We start from the raw sequence: 15,771 nt of genomic DNA on the forward strand, positions 1-15,771 counted from the left end.
AGATATATTATATCTAATAGATAATTATCTAATTCTATCTATCTATCTATCTATCTATCTATCTATCTATCTATCTATCTATCTATCTATCTATCTATCTATCTATCTATCTATCTATCTATCTATCTATCTATCTATCTATCTATCTATCTATCTATCTATCATTTGTCAAAAATATTTTAGAAAATTCGAATTGACCTTAAAAAGAAAAATTTAATTCTGGTTTCATGTCGGTGGGAAAAAAAATGCATGTGCACATTCATACTATTTTCATTATAACAAGTTACAAATGGTCGTGTTTTAATACATCTCCCGTAGATGTATTTCATGTCATTAGCAGAAGCCGCAGTGAAAGTAAAGTTTGAGAGGATTATCCCCTGAATATTTCCCTGCCGCACATGCAGAAAACCCCAGCGTTACCACGTGGTTCCAGCGAGAGGCGGGTCTTCGCTCCATCTTGGCCCAATCGCAGCGCGGCGTGAGCCCAGGGTCCTCGCTGCTCCTCCGGCCGACGGCAGCGACGTATAACGGTACAGTGTAACATTCATGGCGCTGCCCTGTCCACAGCTGTCCGCCGAGCCTGTCCTCGCCGCATCTCCCCCCGCAGCGCGCTGAAACCCGGGATAAATGTCCAGGAGCGGCAGCGCGTCCGTCGGCGTTTTGGAGCCAGGGGAAAACAAGCGATCCACCATTGTCTGCTGAGGAGTGAAAAGGATGGCCTGGATGTGGAAGGTAAGGCTTTCTGGCATGAATTATAGCTCCGAATAACGTGGGGAAACAAGCCAGAAACAACATCGCACCCGAATCGATTCTGCTTGCGCCGTCACTCGTGCGTCATCGTCTTTAACCAGATGTTTTAGCCAAATAATAACAGTGATGCTGCGCGTAACAAGTCGCCCCCCAGCCGCTGTGTTTTGGGAAAGGGGACTGTGTTGTCTGGCACCCATGAGAAAGGCAGGAGTGCAGGCCTCGTCTTGGTCCTGTCCAAACGCTGGTGGTGGTTGAGGTATCAGCGGTGACAGAAAGAGGTTTATATCTGCGCAGCATCCCCTCTGAAGCCGCCAAGTGCTGGGGTGGTGTGGCGGGGGGGATGTGATCTTAGCCCCCTCGCGTGCGGAGAGGGTTAGGAGAAAGTTGAGCGCAAGTTCAGCTCGCACTGTTGCTTATGCTGTTGTATTCTGTAAACAAAAGAACAGAGGTGAGTTGTTGTTGTCATTGCCACATGACTTTTCACACTTCCTACCGGGATTATAGAGAAAAGGGAAGTGGAACGCTTTAAAGTGACACATTCTTGGTTATACTGCTACCAGGGATACAAAACGTGCTCATAAGTTACAAGTCCAGTCTGAGGAAATGCAATCCCGCTCACAGTCAAGATGCATGTTTATTTGTGTGGTGGTTTTTACCATAAAAAAAAACGCTTGCAATGAAAAGGCTTGTTATTGCATGTGAAATGTTGTGCAGTGTAACTTTAAGATTTAGGCTACAGTGATAAAGTTGTCCTATTCAGCTTATTCTGGAAGTTCCTGCCATGAATTAGTGAATTATTAGTTCAAAGGACAACAGACTTTAAGAGGAAATCAGTTACTAGATGGACTATAGGGCTTTGCTCAATGTATCGTATCGGCAATATATCGTGATGGAGTGACAGTGTATCGTATCGGCAATCTATCGTTATGGAGTTTGTGACAGTGTATTGTATCGGCAATATATCGTTATGGAGTTTGTGACAGTGTATCGTATCGGCAATCTATCGTTATGGAGTTTGTGACAGTGTATCGTATCGGCAATATATCGTTATGGAGTTTGTGACAGTGTATCGTATCGGCGAAATATCGTTATGGAGGATGTGACAGTGTATCGTATCGGCAATATGTCGTTGTGAAGTTTGTGACAGTGTATTGTATCGGCAATATATCGTTATGGAGTTTGTGACAGTGTATCGTATCGGCAATATATCGTTATGGAGTTTGTGACAGTGTATCGTATCGGCAATATGTCGTTGTGAAGTTTGTGACAGTGTATTGTATCGGCAATATATCGTTATGGAGTTTGTGACAGTGTATTGTATCGGCAATATATCGTTATGGAGTTTGTGACAGTGTATTGTATCGGCAATATATCGTTATGGAGTTTGTGACAGTGTATCGTATCGGCAATATATCGTTATGGAGGATGTGACAGTGTATTGTATCGGCAATATGTCGTTATGGAGTTTGTGACAGTGTATTGTATCGGCAATATGTCGTTGTGAAGTTTGTGACAGTGTATTGTATCGGCAATATATCGTTATGGAGTTTGTGACAGTGTATTGTATCGGCAATATATCGTTATGGAGTTTGTGACAGTGTATCGTATCGGCAATATATCGTTATGGAGTGACAGTGTATCGTATCGGCAATATATCGTTATGGAGTTTGTGACAGTGTATTGTATCGGCAATATATCGTTATGGAGTTTGTGACAGTGTATTGTATCGGCAATATATCGTTATGGAGTTTGTGACAGTGTATCGTATCGGCAATATATCGTTATGGAGTGACAGTGTATCGTATCGGCAATATATCGTTATGGAGTTTGTGACAGTGTATTGTATCGGCAATATATCGTTATGGAGTTTGTGACAGTGTATCGTATCGGCAATATATCGTTATGGAGGATGTGACAGTGTATTGTATCGGCAATATGTCGTTATGGAGTTTGTGACAGTGTATCGTATCGGCAATATATCGTTATGGAGTTTGTGACAGTGTATCGTATCGGCAATATATCGTTATGGAGGATGTGACAGTGTATTGTATCGGCAATATGTCGTTGTGAAGTTTGTGACAGTGTATTGTATCGGCAATATATCGTTATGGAGTTTGTGACAGTGTATTGTATCGGCAATATATCGTTATGGAGTTTGTGACAGTGTATCGTATCGGCAATATATCGTTATGGAGTGACAGTGTATCGTATCGGCAATATATCGTTATGGAGTTTGTGACAGTGTATTGTATCGGCAATATATCGTTATGGAGTTTGTGACAGTGTATCGTATCGGCAATATATCGTTATGGAGTGACAGTGTATCGTTTCGGCAATATATCGTTATGGAGGATGTGACAGTGTATTGTATCGGCAATATATCGTTATGGTGTTTGTGACAGTGTATTGTATCGGCAATATATCGTTATGGTGTTTGTGACAGTGTATTGTATCGGCAAGATATCGTTATGGAGTTTGTGACAGTGTATTGTATCGGCAATATATCGTTATGGTGTTTGTGACAGTGTATTGTATCGGCAAGATATCGTTATGGTGTTTGTGACAGTGTATCGTATCGGCAATGTTTCGTTATGTAGTTTGTGACAGTGTATTGTATCGGCAAGATATCGTTATGGAGTATGTGACAGTGTATTGTATCGGCAATATATCGTTATGGAGTGACAGTGTATTGTAACGGCAATATATCGTTATGGAGTTTGTGACAGTGTATTATCGTATCGGCAATATATCGTTATGGGGTTTGTGACAGTGTATCGTATCGTGGCACCTGCATCGTCCGAACGTATCATAACACTCTCACTACTAGGGCAATATTGGGTTCGATTTGGATTGCAGTACCTTTTGCTGCGATACCAGGTATCGATGCTTTATCAAGTATCGCAATACTTTCAATACGTGTTTGGAGGCATTTTTATCACACACTCCTTTGTTTTTCAGTAACAGTTACTCCGCACTTTGTTTACATTTTGTGTTTGTGCACTTTTTAATTAGGGCTGAACGACATGGACACAATTTCATATCTCAATATTCATTCCAGATATCTCGATACAATACGATAAACTAGAGTGCAGTTTCATTGGTGAAAATCTGTATTGTTTATATCTTGCTTTTTCGATTTCAATGTTTTTAATGTTTATATCTCGATATCAATACGATAACGATATATCGTCGCTTTTTTGATATTAATATCTTGAATGTTCATATCTCGATAAGGTTAACGATATATCTTTCAGCCCTATTTTCAATCTGAACACTTCAATAAAGGTCTAATGGCCTTTGGCTTTCTTTTTACACATTTTAAGGTAAACATTACTTATCATTAAGTAATTGCTTACCGTGTCTCAGTATGTATCGGATCAGCCCCTGACTATCGTGACACGTATCGGATCGTGACAAAAGTGGATCGTCCCAGCCCTACTCACTACTGCAGTAAAAGGCTTAAATTGCACAGTGAGCTTATTCAGCATGATAAAACCTCAATCTTGTGCACCTATAAGATCATTTTTTCTTAAAATTTGGAATATATCTTGTATTATGGACATTCTATGGCGATGCTCTTGAATTGTGATACGTATCGTGAACTCTGTTGTTGGCAATACCCAGCCCTAACACGGACACAGAGCTGTTTTCAAGCCGTGCAGAGAAGCAGTGACTTGTTGGTGCATGTGAATATTGGACATTTTACTCAAATCAATCTTCTGTACACCAGATTTTAGCGGCAAACCCTCGTTCTCCACTTAGTAAGTGAACAGACACTCTCTGCTGAAAGTGTCAATACAACGGAAATGCCGATCCGTGGAACAGGATGTGGGCAGGATGGTTAAAGGCGAAATGTCCCCATAACATTTTCAATAGTAAAGCTCTTCACAACCAGAAAGAAAGGCCTAACGCAGGTCACAACATATTGTAAACCCAAACAGTTGTAGCATGAGAACGTAGGTTGTATGTACGTTTTTGGATGAACTTTGACCCTCTGTTGTTGTTTAGTAATGACGTGTGTTCACTAGTTTGAGCTATTTAAAACGGATGTGACTCTCGAGTGGATTTATCTAGACTTTGGAGCCTTTGGGGGTTGTGTGCTTTGAGTGGGCACAGTTTGCCTAATCCACGCTGTGTGTGTGGTTAGTTACGACAGACGGGGCATCTGGCTCTCAAACCTGTCAGGGAAACATGCAGGAAACTTGTGGTCTGTCTTCTATGCTGGGAACTTTAAAGTGAGATTATAGAAGGGGAAAGTAGGCCTGTTTTAAGTATAGGTCCCCAGTGTATTTCAAGCAAGCACAGCAGTTGCTCTCATGGGAATAAGAAAAGTTAAAGGCAAGGCAAGGCAAGTTTATTTGTAGAGCACAATTCATACACAAGGCAATTCAAAGTGCTTCACAGTTAAAGCAGCATAAAATATAAGAAAAACAAATACAATCAATAAAAACATCAACATAAAATTAATCAATTACAGTAAGAGGCAAGAGTGTATTTAAAATATTTTCAGTTATATGCATTTTTAAGTCTTGTTTGGATTCTTTCTGTCTTGAGCACTATTTTTACTTGCTCGTTCACACAAAGTTACCTAACCTCTGTTTTGTCGCTCCTTCTCCTCTGGACATCAACATAAAAATTTAACAATTACAGTAAAAGGCAAGAGTGTAGATAAAATACTTTCAGTCATATGCATCGGTAAAAAGAACTGTTTTCAGCCTGGATTTGAACATTGTCAGAGTTGAGGCCTGCCTCACATCCTCGTGAAGACTGTTCCAGATTTTAGCTGCATGAAACTGAAACGCAGCCTCATCGTGTTTATTATTGACTCTGGGAACCACCAGGAGACCCCTCCCTGAAGTTCTCAGGGCCCGAGATGGTTCATACGGCTGCAACATGTCAGAGATGGACTTCAGTGCTAAACCATGAAAAGACTTGTACACAAGCAGAGCTGTTTTAAAGTCTATTCTCTGAGTGACGGGAAGCCAGTGCAGAGACCGGAGCACTGGACTAATATGGTCCTATTTCCTGGTTCTTATCAGGACTCGAGCAGCAGCGTTCTGGATGTACTGCAGCCGTCTGATAGCTCGTTTAGAGAGGCCAGTGAGTAGGCCGTTACACACTGCAAAAAGTATTTAACTAGATCAGTATAAACATCTCAATTTGAGCATAATAATCCAAATTTTAGTTGTTTTGACAAGTTAAGAAGTTGTTGGGCATTTGTCCCAGATTATTTCACTTGTTCTGAGATGTTTCTGACTCGTTTCGATACATTTCGTCCTTATTTCAGGTCATTTTCTTTGCCAATGGGGTAAGAAAATTGGTCTTATCTCATTGGCAATTTTTAATTTCTTATTTCAAGCGAGATTTACCCTAGAACTGGTCTGAAAAGTCCTCAAACAAGCAAAGTAAACTTAGTCCGATCAGGAAAAATGAGTAAATTAGCAAAAAACGCTCATAACAAGATACATTTCCTCAATTCAAGTCATTTAAGCCAATGCTTGATATTTACTTTTTGTAGTGGTCTAACCTGCTGGAGATAAATGCACGGATAAGTCTCTCTAAGTCTGGTTTTGACACTATTCCTCTGATCTTAGCGATGTTTTTCAGATGGTAAAGGGGGTGAAGAGCGGGCAGAGGCATTCAGCACGGCAGCCGCCTTAAACATGCACTGTTTCCATCAGTGCCGTGTTGGACTGACGATAATTACTCACGTCGATCGCTAATTACCCAGACATTATCGCCTCAATTAATCAGCTCAGAGGAATGACAACACGGAACGGATCAAGACCTCTTCAATGTTGGTCAGATTTACGGCTGCCTGCGGTTTGGAGACATATTTTATCGCCCGTCTGCGTGAATGATGGACGTAAAAACATCTGCCAGGCATTTGAGGAAAGCGCTTTGGTGGGTTGTGCATCTCATTGTGAAGCGTCAATCAAACCTTCTGCTGGTTATTGTTGTTTACGTTACTTTGCTTCATGAAAGTGGTGAAAAGAGCCTCTGAACTCATCCCTGTGAAGAACTGGGATGTAAGAAACGCATTAAATTAGGAAAGTTAGGAATGATCTTCATCGATTTGAAATGTCTGCACTTCCTGGTCGTCAAGTGGTTTTTAAGCCTTTGGTAGATACTTCATTTATCATTTATAAAGCATTTCATATTATATTATAAACATATTACTCATTCATGAGTGCACTTCTGCTTAAGAACATAGGCGGTCATGAATTAAGGTTGGAAGAAGGGTTTAGGCACTATTTCTTATAAACCAGAGGTGGGCAGTAGCAAAGTTATTTAGGTACTGAACTTAGAGTTTTCTGTATTTTTCTGCTTTTCTACTACTTTTATTCCCTATATTTGAAAGATAATTATGCAATAATTAATACAGCATAGCGGGAGCTTCACTGGGTCAGAGACGTGACAACCGGTGCTCTACCAGGACGATCAACAGATGAGATTTATTATAAAATGATGCCCTGTTGAATAATGCTTTAAAGGGGCTATGCAAGTTGGCCATTTTATGCTCACTACTGCCACCTCAGGTGCAGCTCGTGCAGCTCCTTCTATATTAAGCTTGTGCGTGACGGCACTTCAGACCCGAATTAACACCTTTTTGAGTGACAGTGCAGGATTTTAGAGGCAGTTGTGGTGAACAGGTCTGGGCTCATTCTACACATTAGGACATGGCTGGAACATGTAGGGGGAGGAAAATACATAATTTTAACATTTTTAAACTCTGTGTAGTCCCTTTAATGTAGACAAAGTCGTCCAAGGCACTTTATTCTTTATTCCTGTGTAGTATTTCACCGCATTCAAGCAGATTTGAGCTGTGTCTTCTTTTATGGTGTCAGTGCTTCACTCTGTAGTTCTTGCATACAGGAAGTACAGAATTGTTTAAACCCAAAACTGTCGTCTACATTTTTAAAGCCCATAACCCAACTATTTGTCGGTTCTGCTGCAAAATTTCAATCAAAACATTATTTTTCAATCTGTTATTCCCACAGCTGCCAGCAGGAGGAACCCCTATACTATTACTATTTAATTCTTACAGAGATATTACTCATTTTTAATTATTAAATGTGAAATATCAATGCTGAGGCTCACAACATAATGTTTAAAGCATTTTAAAGCTGGATATGTTGACTTTAAAATGCACACTCTCGAACAGTAGGTGGCGCTGTGCAGATGCTCAGTCATTGCCACGAGAAGAACGTTTGTTCATGTTGTGTTGCCGTAAACCGGGGGTGAATTAGGGAGCAATTTTAGAGTTTTTGAAGCTGCAAGTTATTTTTGGTGCCACTTATATGGACTTGAACAGAAATACTTCAGGACTTTCACTTAATTTAACTGAGCAACTTTTACTTGTATTGAAGTAATATTTGACCAGTTGTATCTGTACGTTTACTGAAGTTCTGACAGTGCTTTGACCACCACAGGTCTAAACATAATAATGGTCTGAGTATTTACTGTATCACTGTTTTTGTGGTTTTTATTGGCGAGGAATGTTTTAGAAGCGATTATCAATGCTTTATAAACGCTCAACTGTGCGCAGTTATTACAAAAAAAAACGTTTTGTAAAATGGGGAACTATTAAAGGAGTTTAAAAATGTTAAAATGAAGTATTTTCCTCCCCCTACATGTTCCAGCCATGTCCTTATGTGTAGAATGAGCTCAGACCTGTTCACCACAACTGCCTCTAAAATCCTGCACTGTCACTCAAAAAGTTGTTCATTCGAGTCCGAAGTGCCGTCATGCACGAGCTTAATATAGAAGCTGCAGTTACACATATGACCTGAGGTGGCAGTAGTGAGTATAAATGGCAAGCTTGCATCTAGTCCCTTTAAAGCCAAGCATGTATTTGAAATACAGCAGAGGTTATAGGGATGATGACATATATAACAGAAGCCAAAGTCAGGGTCACTTTTGAGTTCCAAAGGCAGGTCACAGAAACAGCTTTGTATCTTTCTGTGTCTCGTATTTGTTTGACCGAATAAACTACTACTGCTTTAATACGAAGTCTTCAGTCTGGAGAGAATGCAAAAAGAAATGCTCAAGAAGCAAAGTAAGATTCTAGAACAATTGTAACTTTCCAGGACAAGTTATTTTCCCTGCAGCGATTCCTCAAACTCTTCCCTCAGCCGCTCTCTGAACTCAAACTGAGGAAGAACAGAAGGATTACGCAAAATCCACCTCAACTTCCACCCCCTCGAAAAACAGATAAACCCAGGAGTGCCACAAAGAGAAATCCTATTCCCTTCTCTATGTAAAAGGTCTGCGTAATATCCTGCCTCGACTAGGACACATCTCATTATGCGGCGCACACACTCGGGACGATGGCAGCTCTGACATTTGTTGGTTCATCTCTGAAATAGTCAAATCTGGGACATTTGTTTAGCTCCCTGTAGCTTTTCACACACCTCTCAACTTGAAAAAAAAGAAGAAGAAATTCTAAAGAGTGCGAGAAAGTCATCCTTCTGGGTTTGAACTTCGCACCGACTGGAGAAAGATCGTCCTCGTTCTGCCAAAAAAAGGGGAAATCTGACCCTGAGACTCTGCGATACTGGAGTTATTCATGGATGAGCTGATGCCAATTAAAATCTCTGCTGACAAAAGCCGGGCCTCCGAACAATGCAGCAGATTCGGTGTCGTCCAAAAGGGTAACGCAGTGTCCTGAATACAAGTGTGTCGGAAAAGTGAGGGCGACCAGTGACCATCTGATGGGAGGAGAGCTGCGCGATAATGACTTCAATGAAAAACTCATATTTTATTGGGGACTTTCTCGCTAATGATACTTTGATAATTGTCCGACTATAAAAGGCCACTTTTATATACTGCCCTTGTCTGTGTATGTTTCCTCTGGGTACTCCGGTTTCTCCTACCACTAAAAACATGTACAATAGGTTCCCCTCTGGGGCCAGGACTCCTCTGTAAAAGAGATTCTTAATCTCAGTGGGACTATCCTGGTTAAATAAAGGTCAGTAAATGATCCCGAGTGGCCTGTGTGAAGTTAACATGGCTCTGTCTCCTCCTATGGAGCCTCTTCCTTAAATGGGCAAAAAGGCGGAAAGCCCCGCCCTTGCAGGACGGGCGGACCGGCTACGAGCCTCGTAAGAGCTCCAGAGCCTGTCAATCATAGATTTAGGCTTACACTTTTTAGTGCTAATGTACAAAAACCAGCGGGGTTAACAATATTACACCCACCCGAGTGTTGTCACATGGGCCATAGCAATTAAAAAATTCTAAATAAAAATCTTTGGAGCCAGGCTTTTAAGCAGTGCTATGGCGGTGTGAAGTCACCATTAGAATCCTGTTTACCAAGTGTCTTTTGGAGTCGCCCCTGGCCACCAGGGGGTGGTATTACAGCAATGTCAGCTCCCCACCATCCTCACCCATTGGACTGGATATAGTGTGTCCAGTGGCGTAGCAAGGGTACCAAGGGGCCCCAGGCAAGAATGTCGGTAGGGGACCTCTGGTGGTCGCTCGGTGTACTGTGTACTGGGAGAGAGGACATCCTTTGGGCAGGAGCAGGTCAGGTAACCACTCCCATAATGCAGTTTTATTGACTGAATAAAAGTCCTTTATTGTTTATTGCTGTGTAGTATTTCACCGCATTCACGCAGATTTGAGCTGTTTCTTCTTTTACGGTGTCAGTGCTTCGCTCTGTAGTTCGTGGATGCAGGAAGTACAGAAACCCAAAACTGTCGTCCACATGTTTAAAGCCTGCAATCTAACATATCGGTTCTGCCGCAAATTTTTCAATCAAAACATTATTTTTCAATCTGTTATTCCCACAGCTGCCAGCAGGAGGAGCCCCAGGCACAGTTTTCACCAGCTCTACACAGTATTTCATTATTACTATTTAATTCTTACAGAGATATAATACATTTTTAATTGTTAAATATGAAATATCAATGCTGAGGCTCACAACATAATGTTTAAAGTATTTTAAAGCAGGATATGTTGACTTTAAAATGCACACTCTCGAACAGTAGGTGGCGCTGTGCAGATGTTCAGTCATTGCCACGAGAAGAACGTTTGTTCATGTTGTGTTGCCGTAAACCGGGGGTGAATTTGGGAGCAATTTTTGAGTTTTTGAAGCTGCAAGTTATTTTTGGTGCCACTTATATGGATTTGAACAACAAATACTTCAGGACTTTCACTTAATTTCACTGAGCAACTTTTACTTGTATTGAAGTAATATTTGACCAGTTGTATCTGTACGTTTACTGAAGTTCTGACAGTGCTTTGACCACCACAGGTCTAAATATAATAATGGTCTGAGCAATAACATTATCACTGTTTTTGTGGTTTTCATTGACGAGGAATGCTTTAGAAGCGATTATCAATGCTTTATAAACGCTCAACTGTGTGCAGTCATTACAAAAAAAAAGTTTTGTAAAATGGGGAACTATTAAAGGGACTATACGGAGTTTAAAATATTAAAATGATGTATTTTCCTCCCCCTACATGTTCCAGCCATGTCCTAATGTGTAGAATGAGCCCAGACCTGTTCACCACAACTGCCTCTAAAATCCTGCACTGTCAAAAAGGTGTTAATTCGGTCCGAAGTGCCGTCATGAACGAGCTTAATATAGAAGCTGCAGTTACACATATGACCTGAGGTGGCAGTAGTGAGTGTAAAATGGCGAGCTTGCATCTAGTCCCTTTTTAAGCCAAGTATGTATTTGAAATACAGCAGAGGTTATGTGGATGATGACATATATAACAAAAGCCAAAGTCAGGGTCACTTTTGAGTTCAAAAGGTTCACAGAAACAGCTTTAGTTAACATAATGCAGTTCTCTGCATACTTTTTCCTCAGAACAGAAGGCTGAAGTTCTTTAGGTCATTGAGAGTGTTACATTAAACTGGTTTCACTATTAGAAATATAAGCTGGTGAAGCCATGAGTAAAAAAGTCTGTCCACTGCTCATTATAAGTTACTAGCTGAGACCCGGCCTTCGGCCGGGCCTCGCTAGTCTCCACATTTGATATTCTGAGATTGTGAGTGACTACAAAGAAATGTCCAACCCGTCACACAGTTCAGCTGTAGACCAGTGGTTCCCAACCCATTCCAAAAACTATGGCCACTACAAATGAGTGAAAGAATGAAGGCAAAAAGCAATTTCAAACAAACTGCAATTGGAGTGTTTGATGCACCCGTGCTCCTTTCTTATTAACTACAACGACAATATTTTCGCTTAACTCGGGGAACAGGATTGAAGAGACAGTGGAATAATTATGGATAAATATTAGGGGTTCAGCTCTAACGGTTTGGTTCACGGTGCAGGACCCGTGGTTTGGTGCATCACGGTAGTGTACAATAAAAAGAATAATAAGTTGGTTTTGAACTGAAATAGCCTAATGATTGTTATTAGACAGTATTTATAACCTTACAATAAAATGGGCAATGCGTTCAAAGCTGCTTTAGAATCAAATGTACCTCTGGGCTCACAATACGTGAAAGCAAAATAGAAAACAAATGGTCCAGTAGCAAAGAGAAAAAAAAAGAAAAAAAACTACGCAGTGCAGGCCATGCGCTCGCGAAGTGGTTTCATTTTCGCTTTTACTCACACGGAGGATAAATCAGTCGGAGCAGCGCGTGTGATTAGAGGCTCGTGTTTGAGCAGGTTTTGGGCACGCACGCACACACACACACATACACACACGCACACACACGCACCCATCGCCCTGTTTGGATGCGCGCGCACACATACATACACACACGCACGAACACACACGCGCGCACACACACATCGCCCTGTGTGGATGCGCGCACACGCACGGCAGTCAGATCTCGTGCACTCGCGTTTTTGTGACAGCGGGTTGTCCTCGGACAGCAGCACCACCAACCACGCACTCAGTACTGTCGCCAGGCTTCCTGGTGTTCCCAAACGGTCTCCCATCCCAGTCCTAACCAGGCCCTTCCCTGCTTAGCATCCGAGGAACGGTCTCCCATCCCAGTTCTAACCAGGCCCTTCCCTGCTTAGCTTCAAAGTCGGTATGGAAAATAAACATGGCGGCGCCCAGGCGGCGGCCATTGAGATAGCGTTTTCTATAATAGATAACCATGACTCACTAAAGCAGCAGCAGGATGAACAGCGCCACGGAGCACTGGTGGAGAGATGATGTAACTGCATCAACAAAATCATTAGGAAGACTGTGTATATCAAACGTTTACTGTAGGCTTCTGAATAACGGGTTGGTTCATGGGGGCCCTTGACTGCTGGTCCCCAGGCGCCTGCGCCTCTGAGGGTGTGCGTCAGACGGCCATGCTTGAAACACACAAATACTAGAAAGTTTCCAGCTCGGGACTTTTGGAAAATGTGATTAATTGTGTTCAAAATGTTACTGCAGTAAAATCTGTGTAATTAATTAATCAAAAATGAGTGCGTTTAAGTTCCAGCCCTCGTGTATAGTGCTGCTGGGTTTAGTAAGTGTCCTTTGTGACAGTTTAACAGTTAAGTTCCAAGTGTTTAATCCTGGCAGGACGTTTCTTTCACCCCACAGTCAGCAACTCAAATATATCATAAAATGACCTCAAGTGACCTTTCACAATCACCCTCTTAAAGGTTTCGTCTTTAATTGCGGCGCGGTCAGCAGAATTAGATCAGGATTAGGTGCTGCCCAGGGCAAACACGAGGCCATAACCTCCATTATGATAACTCACATGGGTCCACGGGGGCCGGTCCAAAACATTAAATGCAGTAACGACCTCCCGCCGGACACGAGACGGCTTCGCTTATACGACGTTCCCCTATAGGCACTGTATTAGGCGAGCACCGGGGCTATGCACAACGAAGCGGAACATTTACCCAGTTTTTAATTAAACGAGGAAATGGCGAAGGGGTTGTTGTGTGAAATGTAAGGCCGGACTTAATTTTCTCTGCAGGAGCGGTGATTATTTTCCCTGGTTCAGTTTAAAGGGATTGTGTTTTGCTATTACTGGAGGTGCAGTTAATTTCTGCTTTATCATATTTGAAGGTGGGTCAATGCATTTCTATGGTTTAAGAGAAATGAGTCGCACTTTCCGTCTCTTCTCTGTGAAGCTTTGTCACACTCGTCAGTTCAATCTCTGGAAATCAAGCGGGTGTTAAACTTTCCTCCAGAAGAAAAGACTTAGATCTGCCAAAAGCCCCATTTCACTGGTAACTTGGTCCGTCAGCCTCTCATATGTTCAGGTCTTTATGCTCAATTCAACTTTTTGGGGGAAGATAGGATTGTCTCACAAGATGGCTTACATTTCTTGTATCTGATCTCCTGTCTGAACGAAATAGGACTTCAATGAAACGACAATATAAGTCTAACCTGCCCCAGCCTGCCTTGCAACATTTAAAATGGACTCATTATAAATTTGACAGGTCTGAATGGACCTTTAATTCCGTCTGAAAAGGGTTTTAAAGTTGACTTAAAGGGGCTGGATGCAAGTTGGCCATTTTATATTCACTACTGCCACCTCAGGTCAAACATGTAACTGCACCTTCTATATTAAGCTTGTGCATGACGGCAATTCGGACCCGAAGTGACACCTTTTTAAGTGACAGTGCAGGATTTTAGAGGCTGTTGTGGTGAACAGGTCTGGGCTCATTCTACACATTAGGACATGGCTGGAACATGTAGGGGGAGGAAAATACTTAGTTTAAACATTTTTAAGCTCCCTATAGTCCCTTTAAACTTGCAAGAAGATGCAAATCTGCAAGAGGCGGCAGTATTGGAGTTGTCAGGAAAAGAAAGTCTTTGGTTTTAATCATTCCCAAATTAACCGGACTGGCGAGTGTGGGCAGAAAGCAGAGGTAATACAAAGTCACGCACAGAGGGACAGGTCGTGGACGTACGGGATATTGTGCTCCATTGAAGCAAAAATCAACCTCATATTCAACCCCTTAATCCCCTCCTTAACCGAGCACATTTTCTCCAGTTTGACCCAAATCTAAAAACTTCTCGACTGGAGTTTACAGTGAGGCCAGGGAAACTCCTCAATTGAAGTGAACAACAGTGTTCAAGAACAAATACAGAGACAAGGGTACTTTTTTATTTTATTTTATTTATTTATTTGATAGGGACAATGCATATTGATGAACAGTTGCACATGAGCACTGTAAATATGCCAGATTATAGCGGGGATGCTCGTTTCCATCTGTAGTCCCTAGGCAGGCAGCACATACACAATTTACAATTTACAATTAACATAATGTGACAACAATAAATGCAGTAACAACTGAAAGTGCTCACAGGCCTGGTTTTCCTTAAGCCACAGTTTAAAACGTGCTTTAAAAGTGGCCAGAGTTGGAGTCTCTCTGACTGATAAAGGGAGACTATTCCAGTACTTGGTGCCTTTTACAGAGAGCACAGTCTGTCCAAAGGAGGTTCTCCTGTGTGGAACCTCACAGTCTCCTCGAGCTGATGCCCCGGTGCCCAGACAGACTTTGGCTTGATGAAATCCTGCAATGGAGGTGGCGCAAGTCCATGCAATACTTTATATACAAGGCAACCATATTTAAAATGAATGAAGTTATCAAAATTGAGTAAATGATGCTTCTCTAAAACAGTGCAGTGGTGAAAGGAGAACAGTTTCTTGTCCAAGATTTTTATGGCTTTTATAAAAAGAGACTATATTGGTTTGAGTGTTGTACCAGCAGCAAGTGACCATGTGGTTATACAATATTCTATATGAGACAGAATCATGGAGTGTAAAAACATTCGGGCCGCATACAGAGACATAAAGGGTACATGCCATATCTGTCCAAAACCTTTACCTTTACATACAACACACTACCTTTGCCCCTATAATTTGCCAACAGAATTAAATAAATAACATTTTAGCTTGAAAAGGATTGGGAAGAAGACAAACTTGTTTACTCCCACCCCCATTCGTATATTCTAGTAACTTAAATAATATGGTTGCTAAACTAACTTAGTTAAAGGGGCTAGATGCAAGTTCTTAATTTTATGCTCACTACTGCCACCTCAGGTCATACGTGTAACTGCACCTTCTATATTAAGCTCGTTAACACCTTTTTGAGCGAC

The 15,771-nt window shown here is 41.6% G+C and overlaps 1 protein-coding gene across 1 annotated transcript in view; it reads left to right on the top strand.

Moving 5' to 3' along the window:
* Window positions 1-287: 287 nt before the first annotated feature.
* The window catches only part of st6galnac3 (ST6 (alpha-N-acetyl-neuraminyl-2,3-beta-galactosyl-1,3)-N-acetylgalactosaminide alpha-2,6-sialyltransferase 3), a 174,611-nt gene continuing 159,127 nt past the window's right edge, over window positions 288-15,771 (top strand). The window contains exon 1 of the mRNA XM_079569876.1: window positions 288-732. Within this exon, the coding sequence (XP_079426002.1) occupies window positions 715-732 (18 nt within the window). The 5' untranslated portion in view covers window positions 288-714. The remainder of the gene's footprint in view (window positions 733-15,771) is intronic.

This window comes from Gobius niger (assembly GCF_951799975.1).
Source record: "Gobius niger genome assembly, chromosome: 13".
In the NCBI taxonomy this organism is placed as follows: Eukaryota; Metazoa; Chordata; class Actinopteri; order Gobiiformes; family Gobiidae; genus Gobius; species Gobius niger.